At 54.5% G+C, this 23,244-nt stretch overlaps 1 protein-coding gene across 1 annotated transcript in view; it reads right to left on the reverse strand.

The window, feature by feature from the left end:
- Positions 1 to 23,244, reverse strand: part of NRXN2 (neurexin 2) — a 97,863-nt gene that overhangs the window by 47,173 nt on the left and 27,446 nt on the right. The window contains 5 exon segments of the mRNA XM_077759728.1: positions 4,302 to 4,505; positions 4,684 to 5,070; positions 8,464 to 8,902; positions 9,651 to 9,812; positions 17,698 to 17,721. Of these exon segments, the coding sequence (XP_077615854.1) occupies positions 4,302 to 4,505; positions 4,684 to 5,070; positions 8,464 to 8,902; positions 9,651 to 9,812; positions 17,698 to 17,721 (1,216 nt within the window).

The following is a 23,244-nucleotide window of genomic DNA, read 5'->3' on the forward strand; positions in this document are numbered from 1 at the left end:
TGGGGGGGAGGGAGGGGAGAATGTCAGGGTGAGAGGGTGGGAGGGTGCCAGGCATGGAGTCAGGTCACGGGGGCTCTCTTTGGGCCAGCAGAGTCTTCACCAATGAAGGGTCCAAAAAAGAAAAAAGGGGCTGGAAGGACAGGCCAGTCCCCTGCTGGGAAAAGCTCAGTTCTTCCCTTCCCTAGCAGGGGGCCACCAGGAATGGGAGCGTCCATCTGTCCAGAGAAGAGGTGTCAGCTCCAAGTCCCCCACCCCCACCCCGTGCAGAGACTCCACCCTCAGCAGCCCCGCTGCAGTGGGGTTTGAGGAGAGCCGACACCCTGTGAGGATGGGCACCCCAGCAGGAGGCAAGCAGAAAGTGGGAGCGATTGGGAGCGCCAACCTTCGTGCACACACCCACCCAGATCCCAGCTCAGACAGCATTAGCTAGTGACCTGCACAGGGAATGAACAGGAGTGACAGCTCTGTGCAGACTCACCAAAGTCCTGGCTGAACACAGAGACCAGGATGGCAGTATGAGTGTGTAGGGAAACAGGTGGGGAAAGGTCACCTGCGTGTTAAGGAACCCAGGGTAAAGAACCCAGGCTTCCCATCCCATACCCCCACCTGATTCCCTGCCCCACCCAGACCCCACGGACTGGAGATGGTGGGTGTGAGTCTCCCACTGCAAGGAGCCTCAGGAGCCCAAGGGCCAGAGAGGCTCATCTCAGAAGTGACATCACAGCGTGACAGTATGCAGTTCTTGTTCAGAGCAGTTTCCCCAGCTGCCCGGGCTGTGGAAGGTGCTTGAGAACTACTGAGAGCCTTAGGTGGGAACAAAACACCCTTCCATGGCCTCAGGGATTGACAGGCCTTGAAACAAAACATGTATTCAGCCTGGCTTACATGAACGAGAGGGGCTTACTCTGTATGGCCTGAGAGGGCAAGACTCAGTCCACAAGCGGGAATTGCAGAAGGGGCGCTTGACACTAAGAAAGAATGACCCAATGATTAGAATGGCCATAAGAGAGGGGGGGCTCCTGACATGAATGGCAACTGAGAAGAGATGGAAGAACTAACATGTAATTCACATACAGTGCAGGGGTGGAGATGGCCAGAGGAGGTAACTTTTAAGGGTTCCTCTAGCTTGGAGATTTGTCAGTTACAGTAGGCCCTTCGTATTAGCCTGACAGCTGGGGCTGCAGGAGCACGTCTGGTGGAGGGCAACTCCAGGGAGGGTGACAAGGGACAGGCCAGGCTGGGCAATGGCCCAAGAGGCCATACCAAGGGCAGAAGGACCAGGCACACAGGTCACACTGAAACAGGGTGAAGAATCCCAGGGACTCTAACATTCTCTGGGAACAGAAGTCAACCGCCATGATCAGGGGCCACAGACAGCACACCTTAAGGGACCTGCTTTGCCTGGTGGAAGCCGAGGACAGGACAGGAGACACAATCCAGTTTCTCTAGAGTCCCCTGCCTTTGTCGGCCTTTTCTGGCCTGGCAAATACCTCCCTCCTTAGGCTGGCACGGAGTGCCTCCTCCCTGCTGTCCCACTAAGTGGCCACTGGCAGCCTTGGTTTCCTCTTTAGGAACCAGCACCACGTCTGTGTCATTCCACTGAGCATCTGACAGGTTGCACAGATGCCTGCGTTACGTCTGCCTTTCCTCCCTGCAGGATGAGACTTTGACACCAGAGACCAAGCCTTGTGAGGCTTCTCTCTGCTCCCCAGGAGCGAGTCCAGCCCAGGATCAGAGCCTTGGTGGCGTTCCCTGCCTGTGAGGCCCCACAGGCCCTGGTGGCAAGCAAGGTGGAGAAGCAGGCGCCAGAGCGGGTCATGCAGTGTGGAAGCAAGGCCCCAGGCCTGGTTCCAAGCTTGGGTCTCTGCTCCCGTAAGATTTTCTTTCAAGAAGGCTGGGCGAGTCTCTACCTGTGTGTCTGGCGTCTATATAATGTCTTCACCCCCGTTATTCCATCGGAGCCTGAAAACCACCACTGAATGTAAACAGAGCGAGGATCCTTAGCCTCGTTCTACAGATAAAACGGGAGGCCCAGCAGAGGGAAATGACTTACCCAGCAGTCAAAGAGACCAGGCCCGAAACCCAGATCTCCTGGCCCCAGGCCCGGTGCTCTTCCCATCAGAGCCTGAGGCTGAATGGCTGAGTGCAGATCACACGGCAGCCACATGCCTCTCTGCACACACATCACTCAGAACTGCAGACAGATGCATCTGCACCAAGCATGTGGTCACGGCTTGTCATGGGCCATATTAGCGATGGCATCTCTGCGTGGGACCCAGCGTAGCCAGGGATGAGAGGCAGTGAAAGGTGAGAGCCACTGGCATCTTGAGGGCCACCCAGTTCTCTGACCTCTAAGGACGTATGAGGCACAGACAGAAAAGTACGCCAATGGGAAGGAGAGGGTAGATCCTAAGGGCGAAAGGTCCTGAGGATCCACCAGAGAACATGTTCCTGGCCAAGGACACCGCCTCGTGTCTAACAAAAAGGAACCCAAGTTTCCTCCCCAAGCACCTAAGATAGTCCAAGTAAGGAAGAGGCATCTGCCTTCTCTGCAGATAGAAGGCCAGAGATTTTCCCTGTAGGATCGCTACCAAGCACACAGAGCCATGTGCTTACTGCACAGAGGACACACCTCCCAGGCAAAGGAATGGCTCACGCTGGGTCTGGGTACACAGACCAGGGCCACTCATGGGGTCCTGGGCTTGTGCCTTCCTCCTGTGACCATTTCAGAGGTGAGAGGGGACATGGTACAGACCATGGAGTGCTGGCCAAAGCATTTTCCCTTCCCACTTCCCCCCTGCAGCACCGCCACCCACCACCCACTCTGGGGGCTGTGACCGTGGTCAGATGCTGAGCTTCTGAAGTTCCCCAAGTCTGAGGCCCTTGCTGCTTGCACACCCTCCTACCTCCGCCCCTGCCTTGCTCGGCAAATCCTTGTCCTATGGGTACAAATGCCAAGTGGTCTAAAGGGGAAAAGGAAAGACATAGTATACATTTATTAACAAGGTAATGGGTCCCCAAAAGGCCACTGCCTCTGTCCCACAAACGGCCTAGAGACCAGATATTTAAAAGCTCAAATCCTCTGTGTTCTCTCTAGTTGAGGACATGACAAGAAGCCTCCCTGGCCCGCATCTGTCTACGCCACAGGCCATCGGGGGCTATACGTCTATGCGATGAGAGACACTAGTATAAAATGGACAGCTGTATGCCAGCCTGGATGGCTGAGGACCTCCAGCTTCCAGTCTTCCCCAGGCTGAAGCCCTGTGACAGTAGGCTCCTTGTTTCAGTTACTATTGTAACCCAGGTTCACAATACAGTGGCACTTACAACATGTCCCATAAATATGAGCTGAATGAGTCCACCTGCTGTGTTTTTTGGTTTTTTTTTTTTTTTTTGGTTTTGGTCGGGGGTTTTTTTGCCCCAAGCAGCCTGATGGTGCCCTTCACGCAGACACCCTGGGGACTCCCTGCAAAGTGGAGCCTCGGGCTAATCTGGGCAGGGGCAGAGACAGCGAGGGTCCCTGATGCCCTCCGCCCCCCATCTTTGTTAGAGGCAATGGGAAGACACTGTGCTTTAGGGCACATGACCTGGCTTTGAGTCTGGGCTCCAACCCCAACCATTGTTGGCTTTGTGACATGGCATGAGTCAGTATGTGAATTTCACAGTCTATGGCACAGGCCTCGCACAGCCCATCAGGTGCCCCTGTGGCTTCACGCGGCAGCCATGGGACTCAAATGTGAAAGCAGACAAGGGAAGATCTGTCCCAAGGCACCCAGCGTCACCTGCGCACACCTGGACACGCAGACAGACACGGCTCTTCAAGCACAGCGCCCGTGAGAGTGGCTGCGGACACAGCCAGGCGCTCCTCGCCTCTGGATCGCCGCTGCGCTGGGCCCAGGCCTGGCGCCGCTAGGCACCTGCAAGTCCTTTCCAAATGAATGACCCAGGGAATGAGTGCGTGGATGAGCCGACAACCAAGAAGCTATGCTGTAGACGTGTGTATGCAGAACAGACACCACCAAACCCAAGTGAGTGCCCTGGGAGGGCAGCTGTCACACCCAGACACACTTGGGTAGATGGCACGGCCAAACTTGGGGAGCCCCCCATACGCAGAGCATGGAGCATCCCCTACACCGTGCGTCCTTGCTGGGGATGAAGCTCTTGGGGGCTCTGGCCCCGGGCCGGCACCTCCCCACCTCCCACTCTTGGGGGTGCAACCACCAGCTTCTCCAGACAGAGGGGGTGTGTGTGCTCAGAGGCAGGGGCAGGGAAGGGGCCAGAACACAAGGCGGGGTGGTTACCGAGGTTGACAGTGAGCTTCATCTGGCCCCCGTCCAGCTCGAGACGCAGGGTGTCGGCTGACTCCCTGGAGGTGGTGGCCATCATTAGCCCGTAGGCCCGCTGGGACATGAAGCGCAGGGACACGTCCTCCGCCTCCGTGTGCATGGCGTTCGGCAGCATGATTTTCATGTACATGGAGCCATCGTAGCTCAGGACCGTGGCCTCTGACCCAGGGGCAAGGGAAGAGGGAGTCGGGGTACGGCCAAAGGCCGGTGGAGGGAGAGAGAAGACCGAGAGGATCGTTACGAGGGGAACAGACCAGGGCTGGCCTACGAGGGGCACCCTGAGGAGGAAGGGGCACAGGGAGGGCAGCAGGGATGCCTGGAAGGAGAGCAGCCTCACCTCTCTCACAGACCCGCCCCAGAAAGCCGGTCCCAATGCAGTCGCAGACGAAGCGGTTCCAGCCCTCTCGACAGATGCCCCCGTTGCGGCAGGGCGCAGACGCACACTGCTTCAGTGTCTCCCGGGAGCAGAAGGGGGCGATGCCCACCGCCCCCTGAGCTTCGGCCAGGCCCCGAAGATCTCGGCTGCGCCCATCTATGAAGAGGTCCCGCACACAGCCCACGTAGCCAGCCCGGAGCGCCGCCGTCCACACCTCCGGGGGCAGGGGCAGGTCCACCCGCCCCCCTTCAGGGAGACCGCCCAGGTACAGCTCGCTCTCCAGGTCCAGAATCTCACTCTCCCCAGTGGCCAAGAACGGCGTGCTGCGGCTGTTCACCGAGATGGAGCCTAGGGATCAAGGGAGAGCAGGCCTCAGTGAGGACGGCAAGATCAGAGTCACCGCAGGCCGGCAAGGGATCCCAGACCTCCCACCCCACGCCCTGCAGCAGCCCCAGGCCAGAGGCTCAGCCTTACTCGCTGCTGCAGATACTACTTGGCAAAAACTCAGGTGAGCCGGCTTGCAGGGTGCAGTGGGCCTCTGTCCAGACCTCCCCCTTTGCCACCTGAGTGAGTCCTCAGAGGATATACAGGAGGTGGACACGCCCAAAAGGGCTGGATTGTTCAAGGGTCATTACCCCGGCCAGTCCCTTAGACCAGAAACCAGAGGTGGGGAACACTAAGGAAGCTGCAAGGTTTGAATCCGAAGTGTTTTCCCCCTACGAACATTTATTGAACGTTAGTGACTGTATGTCAGGCACTTAGCACTTCATCGATGTCACCGAGCCTCCAGGTAACCCTATGAAATCAGCCCTTTACGATCCCAACTTGAAGTGGCAGGTGAGGCTTAGGGAGATTGGGGGACCTGCTCAAAGTGCCACAGAAGGTGAGGAATGGAGCCAAAGTGCCATCTAGGCAGGAGGACCACAGAGCCTGCGCTGTCCAACCCTCTGCCCGGTGGACAAGATGAGCAGGCAGATCTGTTCCTGGAGACGGACACAGGATGACAGTCAAGAGAGAGGATGCCAGGCACGGAGTGCCTGCGTTAACTTCTTTGGAAGAAAAGGCTGGTTATCTCAGAAAAAAAGATTTGGGGGGCACCTGGGTGGCTCAGTCAGTTAAGCGTCTGACTTCAGTTCAGGTCCTGATCTCACAGTTCATAGGTTTGAGCCCCGCATTGGGCTCTATGCTGACAGTGCAGAGCCTGGAGCCCACTGTGAGTTCTGTGTCTGCTTCTCTCTCTCCTCCTCTGCCACTCATGCTCTGCCTCTGTCTCTCAAAAATAAATAAACATTAAAAAAAAAAAAAGATTTGGGATCAAGTGGGAGCTCTAAAGCCTCTACTGAGAGATCTTAAGAAGCAGAAGCCTATATATCAGAAACTATTCTGTGTATAATTTTCTTCCTATACTTTTTCCTTATTCTCTTCTTCCTCAAGAAGATTTCTTAAAAATAAAAAGGGAGGCAAGGAGAATTTGGTCTACATTAGGCACAGGGGTGTCAAACTAAGGAAGCAGAGGGGAAGTCCCCTCTGCAGATGGGACTCTGTCTGAAGCATGTTTTCCTCTGCCCAAAACCTTTCCAGAACCAGGGAAGCCACTCCCTGGGCCCCATTCAACCTGGCCCTCGCTTGTTCTCTCCCTGACAAGGTGTCAGATGCTCCGGGGTCTGGGTGCGACAACCCGCTCCTCCACCAGCGCACCCCCCGCAGTCTGGTACTTCAATCACCCACATCTCTATTTGTAGCAGATTCTCCAGATGCCCGCTCTTGCCACCAGCCGCAGGGCCTCCTGGACATGAACGTTGCCCAGCAAGAGTGCCGTAAATGAACCAAATGTGGGAGAAGGAGGAGACAGGGAAAGGAAGAGGTGGGAAAAGAGTGTATAACGGAAAGTCAGCAAAAGGAAATTAGAGCGAGTACCAGCCTTGCTCCAAGAGCCAAGTGTCCATCGATAGATAGATGGACAAACAAAACGTGGTATACATACAATGGAATCATGTTCGGCCACACAAAGGAAGGACACAGTGACACACGCTACAACATGGGTGAACCGGAAAACACGCAAAGTAGGATGAGCCAGACACGAAAGGACAATTGTGGTAGGATTCCATGTACAGGAGGTCCCTAGGCAATTCATAGAAACAGAAAGTAGGATGGTGGGTGCCAGGGGCTGGGGGGCGGAGAGGGCCAGGGAGTTGGTGTTTCATGGGGACAGAGTTTCAGTTTGGGAAGATGAAAATGTTCTGGAAGTGGATGGTGGCGATGGTGGTACAACAGTGCGGATGTCCTTAAGGCCACTGAACTGTGCACTTTAAAAATGGTTAAAATGGTAAATTTTAGGTTATGTGTAATTTAACACAATTAAAAAACAAACAGGGAAAAGGTCAAGGAGAGCTTTGTGGAGCGGACTGCCCCAAGTCTGGGCGTCGGTGCATAAACCGTGGGACATCAGAGAGGACCAGAGCTGGTGAAACAGGAACCCAGAGGACCAGCCAGACCTGGCGTGTGGGCTCTGGAGATCTGTGGGAGACTAAGGGGACCCCCTCGTGAAGGCAGAGAGGGGTTCTCTGCAAGACCTGGACAGACTTCCGATCTAGAGTTACTCATCACCTGTATGGAAAGCCTGGGAGGCAGCAAGTGTTCTGTGAAGGCCGCCCCCCACCCCCCGGTACCACCATGAGACCGGGGGAGGAACCCATGTACGGTGAAGCCCAGGAAAGGTGACATTTCTCTGGGGAAGAGAAAGGAAGAAACAGTCAACCGTGAAAGGCTGATGCTTCCAGGAGCCACAGTGTTCCTGGGCGGAGACCATCCTTCCACCCAGTCTCAAGGGTCGGTGCGGTGACCACAGGGGAGCACAACAATCTAGCTGACGTCAGTAAGTGCTTAAATTGGATAATGTGTCAGCTCTCCTCTACATCAACTCGTTCTCTCATGGTCAACATGATGGAAAAGAGTAAAGAGGGAATTGGGCAGGAAACAAGAGAATGGGAAAAGAAGACCCGAAAGGAAGAGTGGAGGAAAGGGTAGCAGGAAGCAACACAAGGTTTGAGAAACAGCACCTGCCTGGCCCTAGCACTCGCTGCCCTGCTGTTTTATTGTGCTAGAAACCTCACCAGGTTGGGAGTGTCAGGTCGTTTAGCATCTGTGTCCCCCCACAACAGAGCATGCGCTCAGTGACAGCAAAGACTGGAGTCCACTGCCATCGCCATCCCAGCACCTTGGACAGCACCTGGCACCAGGTAGGTACTCTGTCTGTTAAGTATCAGTTGAGTAAGTTAATAAAAGAAAGTTGCATGGACCTAACTAGTAAGAGTCATGGTTGGGAAGATTTTTTCTTTTAAAGAAGAATGGGATATCTTCTCTGTGTTAGGCACTGTGCTAATGCTTTTACAGGTATTCTCTTATTTTCTTCTCTCAAGCACCCCCAGTGTAATGGCTCCTTTTATAGGTAATGAAACTAGGGCTTCAGGGGGGTGAATAAAGGGCCTAAGGTCACACTCACACACACACACACACACACACACACACATAGTAAGTGGGAAAGCTGAGGTGTGAACCCAGGTCTGCTGACTCCAAGCACTATGCTCTTTCCATCAATGCACCATGACAGAGGGACAGTGAAGGGGCTGACAGGGCCAGAGGAAGGGGAAGCACAGTAGTGGAAGGGGCCTGGAAAGAATGTCAGGGCAGGGGAAGGGGAGTGGCCAGGAGGAGAGTGGAAGGGACCAGAGGCCTCCTGACCTTTGCGCCCGTCCCTCTGGAAGTCCACGTGGCACCACTCGCCATCGTTGACCTTGCGGCTAGATGCCCGCAGCTTGATGCCCCCAGAGCCCATGTCCAGCAGCAGGTAGAGGTAGCCATCCAGCAGCTCCATGGCAAAGTAGTCGGCCCGCTGGGCGGAGCTGTGGCTGCCGGCCCCGGCCCCTGCCCGCCGGCCCTGGCTGAAGAGCAGCAGCCCATTGGGCTCAGTGGTACGGAAATCTAGGGAGATGGAGCCGGTGCGTTTGGCACTCCAGCGGGGCAGCGCCACAAAAGCCTCAGGACTCTCAAAGGTCACAGGGTCCAGGGCAGCCACATCCTCACAGCGGAATGACAGGTCCCCCTGCAGCTTCATCTTGGGGTCCCCTTCCTTGGCCAGGCGAGACAGTTCCAGCTTGAAGTCATTATTCTTATAGACCACCTGCAGGGAGGGGTGGGGTCAGGGATGAAGAAGCAAAAGCAGCTCAGGGCCTGGCCACTCGTGCCCAGCAGCAGCAGCTACCCCATGGTGGGGGGAGGGAGGGAACGGCCCCTGCTCAATGCTACCAGATCACTGGCTTGGGCCTCTGTTCTAGAACTTCCTGCACAGAGGCTGTGAACGAGCACCTCCCTCATCCCACTTATTTTCCGGGCTCCATCTTCCGGCCCAGCACTAGCGGTACAGCCCTCAGTGTCTGCAGAATTACAGCACGTAATAAGGGCTAGAGACGCGCTGCTACCATCTGGCTGGCATTTTCCAATTGACCAAGAATTTTTATTTACACTCTCATCTGCTCTTCACACCCACCTTACAAAGGAGGTACCGACTACTCATTTTACAGATGAGGAAATGAAGAATTAGACAGGTCAAGGGACTTGGCCAAGGTCACAGAGTTGGTGAGTGGACAGGCCACGACCAAACACAGGTCTTTAGCACTCACACCCAACATTCTCTCCTCTGTACTGCAGCTGCCCTCGAGGGTCCTCTGAGAAGCTGAGGGAACTTCAGAAGCTCAAGGAAATGACTTCTTGATGAGTCAGTGGGGCTTAGGTTTTGAAGAGGGGAGGTCTCCCACCACCTTGGAAGGAACAGAGGAACCAGGCAGCTGGCCAGGTCAGACTAAATCGCGCTGAAGACAGGGACCAAAGGGTTTCCTGGCTGACCCCAGGCCCTTCCTAGTCCTACTCACGTCCTTCAGGCAGCCCATAAAGTTGTTGCTGACGGGCGAGCCCGGCAGGTCAGCTGTGTTGGGACTGCCCCCAATGTAGAAGAAGTCATCAGAGCCCAGCATGGTGTAATCCTCCTGCGTGTAGCCTGTGGTGGTCAGGATCCCGTCCACCGAGATGGTCACCTGCCCAGCCCAGGGAGGGAGGGGGAGAGACAAGGAGACAACCGGCATCAACTCCCTGGGAAAAGCCACGGGCTGGGCAAGGGAGGGGCCAGGGGGCTGCGGGGGAGGGGGACCCCCATTTTTATGTCTGCTTGTCTTGGAGGAGGAACAGTGGGGGGAAAGAGGGAAGGCGGGAAAGGAGGCAGCACAAGATTTGATGGTTTCAGGGTGGGCTAAGGCCTGCCCTGCGGCCCCCAGCTCAGCAGGCAGAGGCCTAGAGGGTACTCGGAGGGCTCACCATGAAGAACACCAAGAAGCAGTTCCTGGAAATGGCTCCAAACAGGAGTAGAGACCTCAGGACAAGGCCCCATTCTGGCGGGATGCAAATGGCATCCTCACTTCCCTCCTCAAGGTGCTCTCTGGATCCTCATGTGATTTCAGAGCGTCTTTTGTAAAGAAGGTAGAGAGCACCAATTCACCTTGGATCTTGGTGGCTTTGCCTCGCCTGTAGCCCTTTCAGAGCACTGAAGAGTCTTTTCAGCCTTAGCCCAGCAGGGAAATGGGAGACGGTAAGGGCATGCGGAACGGGAGCTCAGATACTACTGGGGACAGTTGGAACTTCCTTTGGGACGCATAGCGAGCACCCTTCGCCCTTCGGGGCTGATTCCCATCACCACTACCAGCACCCTAACATCAAGGGCTCCCACTGGTCCATGCCCTCTTCCTGAGTCTGTCTCTTTACTTCCCAGGTCCCTCTGTAGACCGGTGGCTCTCTTGTGTCCCAGGGAGAGGGTAGACCTTTACCTACTCACCAACCTGCCCTCTTTTCTTCATTGTCTTCCCTTCTAACATCACCATCGTTACTCAGAGCCAGATTAGGGAACAGAGGGTGATGGGGCTAACCTCATGACACCTTAACCCTGGGCTGAAAAGTCAGGTAAGAAAGCAACATGGGTAGGGATGGGGGAGTAACTCAGTGTTACAAAGAAGGGAAAGGGGCTCAGGAGGGGCCTGGCGAAGGCAGAAGTGACCTTGGCGAGCAGTGACAAATGCAGGGAACTCTCTGTCTACCCACTCCCCAGATGCCCACTTGGTCATTGAAAATTTTAGCCATAGGAGCAGCCCACAGGGGCTCTAGTGACCCAAAAGGTTGTCAGGGAAGAGCCAAGGGCTTCAGGAGCACGAGTGCTCCCTCTAGGAAGGCTGTGGCTTAGGACGGTCCCCTGGGAAAAGCAGGCAGGCTTCAGGAAGCTGGCTCACAGTGAACCCAACACTGTGCTCCCAACAGACCACAGTTCACCCCCACTTCCCAGCCCCAAACATGCATTAGCACCCCCTTTCCAGGCAAAGTCTGGAGACTGGGGTCTTCCGGTCACATCCTGGGATGTCCCCACCCACACCAGTCCATACGCACATGCCACCAGCCAGCTTCCCGAGACTGGTCTCCAGGGTTCCATTGTCACGGGGGTGGGAGGAGGGTGTTAGGAATTCCTAAAGAACATGGGCAGAATGAGGCAAGGGGAGCTTCCCCCACAGGGCCCTCGAGCCGGGCTGGGGCCTCACGAGTACAGCTGAGCAAAGCGAGGGCTGAAGGGGCCCCCCTCCTGGGAACCATCAAACCTTGTGCTGGGGGGTACCAGGTTCAAGGACAGGAGGTAAGGTGGTGTCTTTGTGGGAGGGGGCAGTTTGAAAGCTTTTAGGTCTTGTTTTGAGGGGAGGGCTGGTCATAATTGTTTATTTCTTCTTCCCTCCACCCACCCGAGGCTGGGAAGCAGGGATCTTGGGTGGAAAAGGGAAGGGTCAAAGTATTAGTCACAAAAACATGCAAACAAGATTAGAATGGGCAGAAGGGGGCTGAGGAAAGGGCAGAAGGGGGCTGGGATGAAAGGACGGGATAAGACAGGGACGGGTGGTAGGTGAAGGGTCTCCTTTGGGCAAATTCAGTTCTCTTCTGCCCTGTGCCTCCACTCCACTTGTGGTGCTACACTGATTAGTTCCTGAGCCTATGTCTGGTCACCCCAGTTAGAAGGTCAGCACCTGAAGGACAGGCACCCGCCTGATATGTCCCTGTAACCACACTAGTCCCAGCACAAGCCAGGGAACACGTCATAGTCCTTAAAAGTAAACATCAAGTCACCTTGTGACCCAGGGAAACACTGGGCTCTCACTGCCTGTGTCCGATCTATAAGCCCAATATCTCGGGAGCCTGGAGTGTACAGGCCTCCATCCTCTGACTGCTCTGGTCACATGCCCCTGCTTCTGTGCAGGGGGAAAGCGCTGCCAGCCCCGAAGGTCCTCAGGAAGAGGCTCTCCTAGCCCCGCTCAGTAAGTTCAGCCGTCCAGTGCCCTTGGCCACTAAGTTAGGTCCTCCCTCCCCAGTCCCAGCAGCTGCCATCACCCCCACCCTCTGGGCTCTCTTTGGCCCAATCCATGTGGTGAGCTCATCTGCCTTTGCCATTCTAGACCTTGGGGGGGGGGGCGCCCTCCTCAACTCCCTTTCGGACTAGGTATATATCTAATCTTTCCCACTACAGCTTTATGCAAATCAATGCCATGGAGTGCCTCTTCGGGGGGGGGGGAATACCTTCCTGTGTGTCCCCCAAATTTACAACTGGTTTTTTAGAGCAGCCCTGGCCCAGGGGCTGGGGGAGAGGGTAGCAGGAGACAGGGTAACATACGGAGGTGCACGGAGGAAGAGGGTCAGCCTGTGGGTGGAGGAAGTTGAGGAAAAACGGGGAGACGGGCACTGGGTGGAAAGGAAGCCAAGAGTAAGGGGATGGAGGACAGTCTCCGGGGAAGGCAAGGAGGGAGATGACGGAGATTAGTAAAACCCGACTGTTCCCTCAGACAAATCAAAGTCCAGACACAAAAATGGCGGGTTCGTTAGTAAAAGCAGGAAACAGGGGAGGAATNGGGCCAGGGTTGGGGGCCAGGCCCAGCAAGAGAGGTGAGAGAAAGGCAGCCGCAGGTGAGAAGGCATGCGGGGCCAGGGGAGACGGGGAAGAGCAGAGATGGAGGCGAAAGAGCTGTGGGCGCAGGAAGGAGAAGCTTCCTTCCAACGGAGGAGGGGAGAGGAGTGCACCTCTAGAACAGAGACATCTATGGGTTGAGAAAGAAAGGGAAGGGACATGAGGCTCAGACCTTCCTCACCAGAGAGTGACTCAGACGTTCACTGGCACCACCCATTCACTACTGGTCACTGACCCAGACACACCTGCTCACACACCACATCCTGCTGGAGGCAGTGGGAGGAAGTCCTGAACGGCTCATTTCCAAGCATCCACCTTTCCGTCATCAGCACCATGGCTAGCGCCCGAGACACAGCAGACCCTCAACCCGTACCAACCTATCAGCCCAGACAGGCGGGGCCCTGAGTGAGGACTGACTAGGCCAGCGGGAATGAGCCACAGCTCTGTCCTGGAAGACCCATGCCCAGCTAGGGAAGAAGGGGTGGAGCACCGAAGACACAGAAGCCCAGCCTCCTTCCACGCCCCAGGAGCACCGAGGGTGGCTGGAGGTGGCTACAAGGGGCAGCCTATGACCTGGGTGACCTGGGTGGGGTCCGTACCCTCCCTGCTGGGCCCACCTCTCTTCTACTCTGTTCTGCTTGTCTCCTCTTAGGGAGGCTGGTAGGATGTGAAACCCGGCTCTGTAGGCCCACAGGTGCACTCCGTGCCTATCCTGACACAGGAAGAAAGGCTGCTGAAAAGGGAAAGACCCTCTGCCATCATCCGGACCCTTTCCCAGCTGCCTGCCAGGATCACAGGGTCACTGACCTCCCCTTCAGGGGAGAATAAGATTGAGCACAGGTGTTTTTGACTTGTGGCTGGGCTAGATGGGTTTCTGGGATTTTGAAAGCCATTGACAACGTATGCAAAGTTGCCTCCTTAGTCCACTGCCGTCATCAAATTCTCAAACGGATCTCTGAGCCAAAGGTGGTTAAGAACAGATAGTTTAGGGAAAGGCCTGGGCCTCCCCTTAGGATTGGGTGCGGTGGGAGTAGGGCAGGGAGACGGGAAGGATGGCTGAGGGAGGTCATGCACCCCTGCTACATGTTTAAATTCTGCCATCTGTACGTGTTAGGGAAAAGCTAAAGAGAGAATCAGGTTGGAAATAGGAAAACGACTCAGCCAGCAGTAATGGCCTTACAGTGAACCCTGACATCTGGATTTGATGAAGCCTGGGACTAGAGGAGAAAGACGCCAAGCCAGAAACCTTGAGTTCCTGTGCAGGCTTTACCATTTTCCAGAACAATCTTTGCTTCTCATCTGTAAAAGAGGTTCAGTGGCCTCCATCGTCCACCCTTCTTCCAGGCTGAACCCGCAGATTAAATGAGGTAGCTGAAGTGAAGGCACTGGACCCTTCCAGAGCTGCCATGTAGCCCTGGGTTTTCTCTAGGCCTCTGTTTCTCCTCTGTTAACTGAGAACAATCTCTGATGTCTCTATATGGACATTTGTCAAGTTTAAATTATATTCAGAAGGTGAGAGCTGTTGAGAAGAATCAAAGACCCCAGGGGTGCCTGGGTAGCTCAGTCGATTAAGCGTCCGACTTCGGCTCAGGTCATGATCTTGCAGTTTATGGGTTCGAGCCCCACCTTGGGTTCTGTGCTGGCAGCTGAGAGCCTGGAGCTTGTTTCGGATTCTGTGTCTCCCTCTCTTTCTACCCACCCCTGCCACTCATGCTGTCTCTCTCTGTCTCAAAAATAAATAAAAACTATTTAAAAAAATTTTTAAGACCCCAGTGTGTGTGCGAAGAGCTATTATTATTTTTACAAGAAAACTTCAGGAGAAATTGGGTGGCTCAGTCTGTTGAGTGTCTGACTCTCAATTCCAGCTCAGGTCATGATCCCAGCCAGGGTGGTGAGATCAAGCCCTGTGTCGGGCTCCACAATGAATGTAGAGCCTACTCGAAATTCTCCTTCTCTCTCCCCCACCCCCCTGCATCTCTCTCTCTTTCTCTCCCTACAAAATTAAAAAAATAATAATAAAAAAACAAGAAAACTTCCATCATCCTGACCATACCTGACCCAAACTTCTCAACTGACTGGCCTCTTTGGACTATACCTACCCTCTGCCCAAGCAGAAATGCTCAAATAACAAGAAAAGAGACCACATACAAATGCATTAGTAAGATAAACTCAAAACCAACAGGAACCTGGTTGAGGAATACTTGGGAATAATAACAGGGTGAATTCCGTCTTTTTGGGGCCCCAGGCTCTGACTCCAGTCTTAGCCTAAAAGTGCGAATCCCCAGGACAGGTGTTTGAGGCTGCTCAGGCCACCAAGAGGCCACCAGCTCTAATCATCAAGCAGTGACACTCACACCGTGGACTTTAAACACTCAGAATTTAGCGGGACTTCCCTTGCCAAGGCTGAAACCAGACAAGGCTGTTTGCCTCTTAACCAACTTAACCACGTTACTCTGTCTTTCCTCCTCCTCCCCAGGCCAACTCCTGAGGCATTCTGGGGTTTCTTGCAGTTATTTTTGGGACTGATTCCTACAAAGGGATGATAATAGCATCTCCAGGGGGCCAGAGATGCTGTATTCTCCAGGGTTTGCTATAGGAAGGGAATCACTTCTTTACAAAACATCCTCACCCTGGAAACACTGAAATAATCAGTTGACGTGGTACAAAGATTAATAAAATTATGATTCTCTTTGCAGAGTACAGGTGCTTTCACTTCCATCACCCTACCTGATCTTAACACTGACCCCATGAAACAGACAATGCAGGCATGTTGCCACCCGTTTGGTAGCTGAGGAAACTGACCTTTGGCTCAGGTCCATGTGGTCAGTTTGTAACAGAATTGAGACCAGAAGGAAGGTCTACAGTGCCCTAACTCCCAGAGGGTATTCCCCAGGTGTTTGGGGGTGTGCCACGTGGGTTTATCTTGCCTCCTTTCTGTCCCCAAAGTCACAGGTTGGCTGTCCAGGGAAGCTCTGTAAAGAAAGAGTTCCAGATGCCCAGCTCCCAATGGGCACTCAATGGCCTGGCCTGAGGGATGGGCAGCACCTAACTTCTAGAAGCAGCAGCTAGAGGTGGGATGGTCCTGGGGACCACTGCGCAGTTCTGTGGGAACATCAGGATGACTGGGAGTGGGGGCTTTGGGTCTGGGAAGGGTGGGGGTGGCTGTGGTTATGGGCACTACTTCGGGGACAGGGCAGAAGACGGAGCTACCGGGGGTCTGTGGGTGCGGGGAAACATGAGCGGGTGGGAGCATCAGGACAGGCCAGACGTAGCCTCACACCTTCCTGGAGAGGTGGGGGAGCCACTCAGACCCGGAGCCCCAGCTATCAAGCTTCCCCCATCGCCAGCCAGCCAGCCACACACAGATCCGCAAGGCGCGGAAGGCCAGGCAGCTGCCCCAAGCAGCGCAGGCCCCACGGGAGCAGACACGTCCATCTGCAGGGTCCCCAGCCTGGTGCTCAATCACTCTGCATTATTAATAGGCGATGAGTAACCGCCTGCTGCTGCAAAGCCAGGACGGGCAGGCACGAGGGAATCCCGGGGGATGGCACACGGCACAGCCTGCAGGCACACGCTCTGAAGCCAGGAGAGGAGCAAAGAACCAGCCCCAGCTCCTTCCCTGTGCCCGCCATCCCGGCCCCCAGACTTAAGGGCCAGCCCCCGCGGCCCGCCTCCACATGGAGCCCTTCCCTGACTCAAACATACACACGGTCCCGGGGCCCCCCACCTCCCCGGCTCATTCCAGCACTTACACGTGTGGAATCACCAGCAGCAGCCCACAAACATACAGCCCAGTCTCCCGCTAACACCCCCTAAATGTCACACCAACATTTACACACAGCCGCACCCACACACCAACACACACCAGCTGCGTTTACACAGACACCCACATCAACACTCACCGGGACTGAGCCCAACCCAAACAGAGGAGCTTGGCAACAACTAGCCTGATTCACCCCTGCTGCACCTCCTCCTCTCATCCCCTCAACAGGGAAGGGAACCACCCCATCAGAGGCCATGCAGGACAGGCACAGGGCAGGGATCAGGGGAGATGGTGGGAAGGACGACAGAGTGACACACGGTGTTAGTCAGAGCAGCAGAGTGGTGGGGGAGACTGGACACTATCCCTCGTGGCAGGAAAAGACCATTCATGCCATGCAAATGTGGGGGTGGGGGGAGACAGAACCACGAACCCTCAAGGCTGGGGAGTGAGGGAGGGGATGTCACCTCTTCCCTGGCAGCCAGCATGGGACAGCCCCCAATCTGGTATGAACTGCCGATTGGAAGGAGCTCTGGACTGGTCCCAGGCCACTCTGCGTCTCGCAAGGCCATCCCCCCTCTGGGGACCTGCCCGGCTGGCTGCCCCCGGAGGTCTCACTCCCAGCCCCCTCTCCCAACTCGAGGGACCTGTCCAGGAGCTGACAGTGAGCAGAGCGTAGCATGTCATGGGATGGTGTTTTCCATGGATTTTCAGGAGACCAAGAAAGAAACTAAATCAAAGAGAAAAAACGAGGGAGCAGGGTAGGGGAGGGGGGGAAAGGAACAAAATAAAGCAATAGAAATAAGCAGCCTGGCATCGGGGCTGGTCTAACCAGAGCCGATGAACGTGGGGCGGCCCAGGTCTCTCTGGCCAGGAATCTGAATTCAGGAGTCGGGGTTATAGGGTAGGGACAGGCCAAATTCCTTGATTTCCATTTGCCTTTTGGATTTGAGTTTGGACCAAAAAAGAAAGAAAAGGGAAACAGGAAAACTAAAAGAGAGAGAAGCAAAATCTAAAGACTGTCCAGGACGCCAAAAACAATCAGAAGAGCAAAATAACCAAAACCAAACGGGGAAAGGAAACAAAAGAGGGAGAATCGAACAGCTAAAAAAACCCACGGCAAACCAAACGGTAAGACAATTAGAGTGATATCTACCAGATAATGCAGTTTGTTTACCATAGCGTGTCCAATTCCTGCGTGCTTCACCGGAGATATGGGGGAGGGGGTGGGGGGGGCCAAAAAAAAAAAAACAACAACAAAGACAACAACGAAAGAACAGAACGGAAAGAAAAGAAAAATAAAATGACCAACTGTGAAACTCAAGGAAGGAGGAAAAATATATAGCCATATATATTTGGTTGGTTGTTCAGACCCTCCCACCTTAGGCTCAGCTGAAGTAGTTTGCTTAAAGAAAATTAAATTATAATGGGAGGGAGAAATAAAACACACAAAAAAAATTAAAGCCCTTCTTCTCCCAATCGCCCCCCCTCGAACCCCTCCTCTGGATTCCTCTGCCCCCCAACCCCTCCCGGAAGAGCCGGCTGCAGAGAAGGGGAACAGTTAAAGACCTTGGTTAGTAGAGAAGAAAACAACAAAAGAACTGGACCAGGAAAGCAAAGACTTAAAGATGGCCGACATTCCGCAATGAGACAGAAAGGTTAGTTCGGTTTTTCACTCATACCTCACCCCACCTGTCCCTGCCCATCCCTTGGTCCCCTGGGTTATAAGCGTGTTAGTAACACACACAGAGTCGGCAACGGGGTTTTCCAACAGAGGGTGAGAGAGGGAAGGCAGGGGGTTAAGAAGCAGACCCAATTATGCAGTATTAGTAAGTCCTTTTAGCTGAAATGTTAGGGAGTTGAAGGGAAGGCGGGAGGAGGGGGAACAAGGGGTGTGAGAAAGGGATGCATTGGCTATTGACTCGGGTAATGGACAATGGGTTGTTGGCTAACTGGTCAACCAGATGGCTTTCCAGAGAACTGGCCAACTGGCTGACCAGAGAGCATGTCGAGTTAATGGGTTAACTGGTTGGTGATGGGCCAGCTGTCAGGCTGGGAGAAGAGTGGCCAACACCCTAGAGAATCATCACAGGACTGGCTAGAATGGGAGGTAATTTCATTCAGAAGCGAAGGGAAGAGGTTCCCAAGGAGCGAGGGAAGGGATACAGGTGTCTGCTTTTTGCGGGCATGGAGGATAGGCAAATTGATTCAGGGAGTCATGGAGGGCACGGGGCAGCTCCTCTTTTATTGTTTCCGTGAGAAAAGAGAGAGAGAGAGTCACCACCAGAAGAGGGAAAAGGAAACCTTGCCCTCCATGGGCTGGCGCAGGGCTCACTTGCATGGCACCCCTAATCCCAAACCCGCCTCCCTCTCCTCCCGCTCTCCCACTCATAGCTCACCCGTCCTTCCTGCCTAATTTGATTTTTCAGAGCCCATATTTCCCCCAAAGTTCCCCGGGTTCTTCAAACACCCCACCCTCATTCTCTTATGTTCCTCTGAGCAATCATCCCTCCTGGAATCAAGTACCCCCCACCACCACCACCCCTGTAAGTCCCTGGAATTGGTAAAGCTTTCCCAGCATCCCAGTCTCTTCCCATGCACACCCCATAGACCCCTGAGCCTCCCCTCCCCACAGCCAGCGCTGGAAATCCGTAACTCCCACATACCACACCATAAAAAGGGACATGGAGGCCCACCTACCTCTAAAACCTCTTACTCCTCCCTAAGCTATAAGCCGGCCTCTTCTATCCCAGCCTTCCATTCCACCCCCGTGTGGCTCTGAGTTTATTTTCTCTTCTCAAGGCCAAAGGCAACAGTCACCTTGAAAATCAACCCTGGTCTTTGTGGAGGAGACGTCAGTGGGACTTGAGGCAGCTTCACCGACAGAATCAGAGACTGTGGGACACCATTGCGGGATGTCCATTACATACTAAACTGCACCCCCGAGAATGTGATTTCGAGAAGTCATCTAGGGACAGATCCATTAGCTACAGCGTTGTTATAACCAGTGGGCACAGGACTAATTGAGAAAGACAATTAATAAGGGCCTCGTATGATGAAAAATAACAGAATTTAAGATATAGCAGCCGGAAGTAGTGTTGAATGGCCAATACAAATTATTGGCGAGGCAGAAGCAGGTTCCCTCACGGAGAGGCAAGAGTCTCACATGCAGTGACCGGTGCAAGGGACTAACCCTGTCACACGAGGATTAGCACGACCAGCCAGCAGGACTGGCATGAAGTGAAGAAGCCAACTGGTCAGGACAAGGAATGATCGGTTTCAGGGCAGTGAAGCCAACTGCATCCAAAAAGGCAAGAGTTGGCTAATGTCACTGACTCGTCCAACAACAAACGGACAAAAGGTGGGGGGTAAGGGGTGGGGGGGTTGGAGCTAAAATTCCAACGACTCCTGGTTGTGGAGACTAACATACGGGGGGAAAAGAGAATGGTTTTCAACCTTCTTGGACAACTTTTATTTTTAACAAACAGAACAGCAAATTAAGAAACAGGACGGTGAGGGAAGAGACATGCGCTCAAAGCCCGGGCCTTGCACTAACATCAAGACCATCCTGGCTTTCTCTGACAAACAGCAAGGTCAGAGTTAGGTGAGACGGGGGCACGTCCAGAGCCCGGACAAAGATGATCGTGAACAAATTAACTAGAGTGGGGTTTGCACTGGAAACCATTCCTGGTGGGCTGTGACACAGCACAAGCCCATGGCTTCCCAAACGCCAGGATCTGGAATATGGAGCCTTCAGCCTAGCAAGCGAGAAAGGCTTGTCCCCACTCACAGACTCAGAGGGCTCCTGGAGTCTAGGAGCGTAAGAATGACAGTGCATGAGCAAGGAAGAAGGCATCAAGTCATCAAGTCATAGAGGGGAGAGGTCAGTCATTATATCCAGGGGTAGCCTACGCCCCCTCTCCTCCTTGAACTCTGGCCGTAGCTCCAGCCCCTCAAGAAAGCCAAGACCAGGATTATACATACACACAAATCACAAAACTCTGGATAAAGGCAATCTTTGTGGAGCTTAAGCAGGAGAAGCTGGGGACAGAGAAGGGGCGCTCACTCTGCCCAGGGCTGGAGGGGACCCATTTTTCAGAGACACGAGCAGAACATTCAGATGGTCTCAAGATTTGGGAGCGTCCAAGAAGGGCAGATCCACAAGACAAATCAAAATTAGAACCGCCTTTGCATTTTGCACCAAACAGAGCAGCCGGGCTCTCTCCTCGGGAGGCAGGAAATGGGAGTGGCTTCGAAGTCAGACAGACTTCCAGTTCTACCGCTTCCTAACTGGAGTATGTTGGGCAAGTCCTGTAACCTTCTGAGTCTCCATTGGCTCACGAATTAAAATGGGAATACACCAGGGGCGCGTGGGTGGCTGAGTCGGTTGAGTGTCTGACTTCGGCTCAGGTCATGATCTCACCACTCGTGGGTTCGAACCCTGCATTGGGCTCTGTGCTGACAGTTCAGAGCCTGGAGCCTGCTTCAATTCTGTGTCTACCCCTCTCTCTGCCCGTCCCATGCTCATGCTCTGTCTCTGTTTCTCAATAATAAATAAATGTTTTAAAAAATTTAATAAATAAATAAAAAATAAAATGAGAATATGTCCCACTTCACAGGACTGCCATGAGAAATAGGTTAGACACACACACAAAAAAGAGACGTGACCATGCCTTCTGAGAAAGGCTGTAAAAAAAAAAAAAAGGATGAAGGGGCGCCTGGGTGGCTCAGTCATGATCTCAAGGTTCCTGGGTTCAAGCCCCGCATCAGTCTGTCTGCTGTCAGCATGGGGCCTGCTTTGGATCCTCTCTCCCCTTCTCTCTTTCTGCCCCTCCCCCATGCTCTCTCTCCCCAAATTAATAAATATTAAATTTTAAAAAAAAGAGGACACAGTCCTGAAAAAATTCAGTAGAGTGGAAGGAGAGGCTTTCTTCTGGCTTTATAAGGGAAGAGGAGTTTTTCCCAGGGGATAAGGGGTAGTTCAATGTCTGTCTGAAATAGATGTGCTGGGTCCTTGTGTCCAAAATCTCACCAACTGGCTTCAAGACAGAGCCTGAATGAACCAGAAAAAACCCTTGAAAAATAACTGAAAACACTTGACAGTTGCTGGTGTTAAGCCTCAAGGAACTTGCCACCTGGGAGAGAAGAAATGAACACAATGTGGCCCACACGGAGGAATGTGATCCTTCCAACCCTATCAAGGGCTAGAGCGCAGGGTCTCCCCGGCTCTGGGGATAACAGGACCCAGTAAATTATTCTCACAAGCCCTGAAAAGCAGGCAGGGGCTCGAAGGGCCGGGTGAGGAAGTACCCGGCCACAGGAGAGGCCTGGAGTCAGGACAACAAATCCAGACCACAGCTCCGAGGCTGACCTTCCCGGTGATGGTCACAGCGGGCAAAACAGGACGGAACCCCGCGGCGATGGGTGTGGACTGGAGTCCAACAAATCCCTCCAGAAACCATCACAGTCTTGAAGCGGACACCCCCTCTGGCCCTGAGGGCCTGTGTTCGGGTCCCCATGACCGGACTCTGCTCTGACTCATCGTACAAGAGGCCAGAGGGGGAAGTGGTTGCCAGCAGGTCCCAGCCTGGACCCTCGACTCTGGGAGCCCCATGAAGAGGACCCCACGGGTCACTGTCCATACTGGGTGCTGCCGAGCCCAGGCCTCGTCCCGTCTGGGCGGCCTCCCTGCCTCCCCGAGCCGCAGACCTCCCTCTCCTCTCGGCGTCTCTCGGGGTCCAAGGACATTTCAGGTCCCTGCGGCTGGGGGGGCACGCGCACTGCTTTGCTCTGCTCACTTTGAACAGAGCCATCCCGTCTCCTCGAGAGCAGAGCTGGGAGAGACGGGACTGTCCCTTCTCCCCCTCTTTTCCCTGCTGCTTGTCAGTGGTGGCAGCAGCGTCCAGCCGAGGGGAACCCAGCAAGAGGCAGAGAAGCCACCCCTCCCCCAGCCTCTCCCCCAAGTATGACAGGTGTGCACGACACACTGTCTGCTCAGATAACAGTGCCAACGCGGGACAGCCCTCTGACGGGGTCGGAGAGCGATGTGACAGGGAGAGAGAGGCACCCCCTCCAGAGCACGGGGAGAGCAGGGAGGGATACTGAGAACAGGCACACAGGCTGGTGGGGGGGGGGGGGGGNGCAGGGGGGAAAGCACTAAATGAGGAGGATTCCCCATTAGATCATCACCCACTGGTGGTGGAGAACAGGTAGGAAGTGTGACGTCAGCCAGAATCCAGACCCCCGATCCCCGTCAAAGAGCCCTTCGGTGCGGGGAAGGGGAGGAGGAGGAGGAGGAAGGTCAGCCCCCCACAGCCAATATGAGGCAGTACAGAGAAGAAGGCTGAACCCAGCGGCAGCCATGCCTCCGGGGACAGAGATGTTCCACGTTCCCAGTGGCCCCGGGCCTGTGCCACAGGCTGTGAGAGAAAGTGGTTGAGGCCGAGAGAAATGGCCCCCCTGGGCCCTGCCTGAGCGAACAGAGAAAGGAGTTGGGAGGTGGAGGCAGGTACCACCTAGAGGCGCAGCGACGCCCTCAAGAAGGGTCTGGCTTGGACTCTGCCTGAGGCGGGAACTTGCCAGCGCTGGACACAAGCTGGGGGCGGCGTGGGGGGCACTGCCGAGGCCATGGCCTCACCTGCCCTAGCCACCCTGGGCCTTAGAAGTGGTGCCGAGGCCACTACGCAGGGGATAAAACTGACGCCCCCACCAAGCGGTCAGTCTG

The sequence above is a fragment of the Crocuta crocuta genome, unplaced genomic scaffold, assembly GCF_008692635.1.
Source record: "Crocuta crocuta isolate KB4526 unplaced genomic scaffold, BGI_CrCroc_1.0 scaffold53, whole genome shotgun sequence".
In the NCBI taxonomy this organism is placed as follows: Eukaryota; Metazoa; Chordata; class Mammalia; order Carnivora; family Hyaenidae; genus Crocuta; species Crocuta crocuta.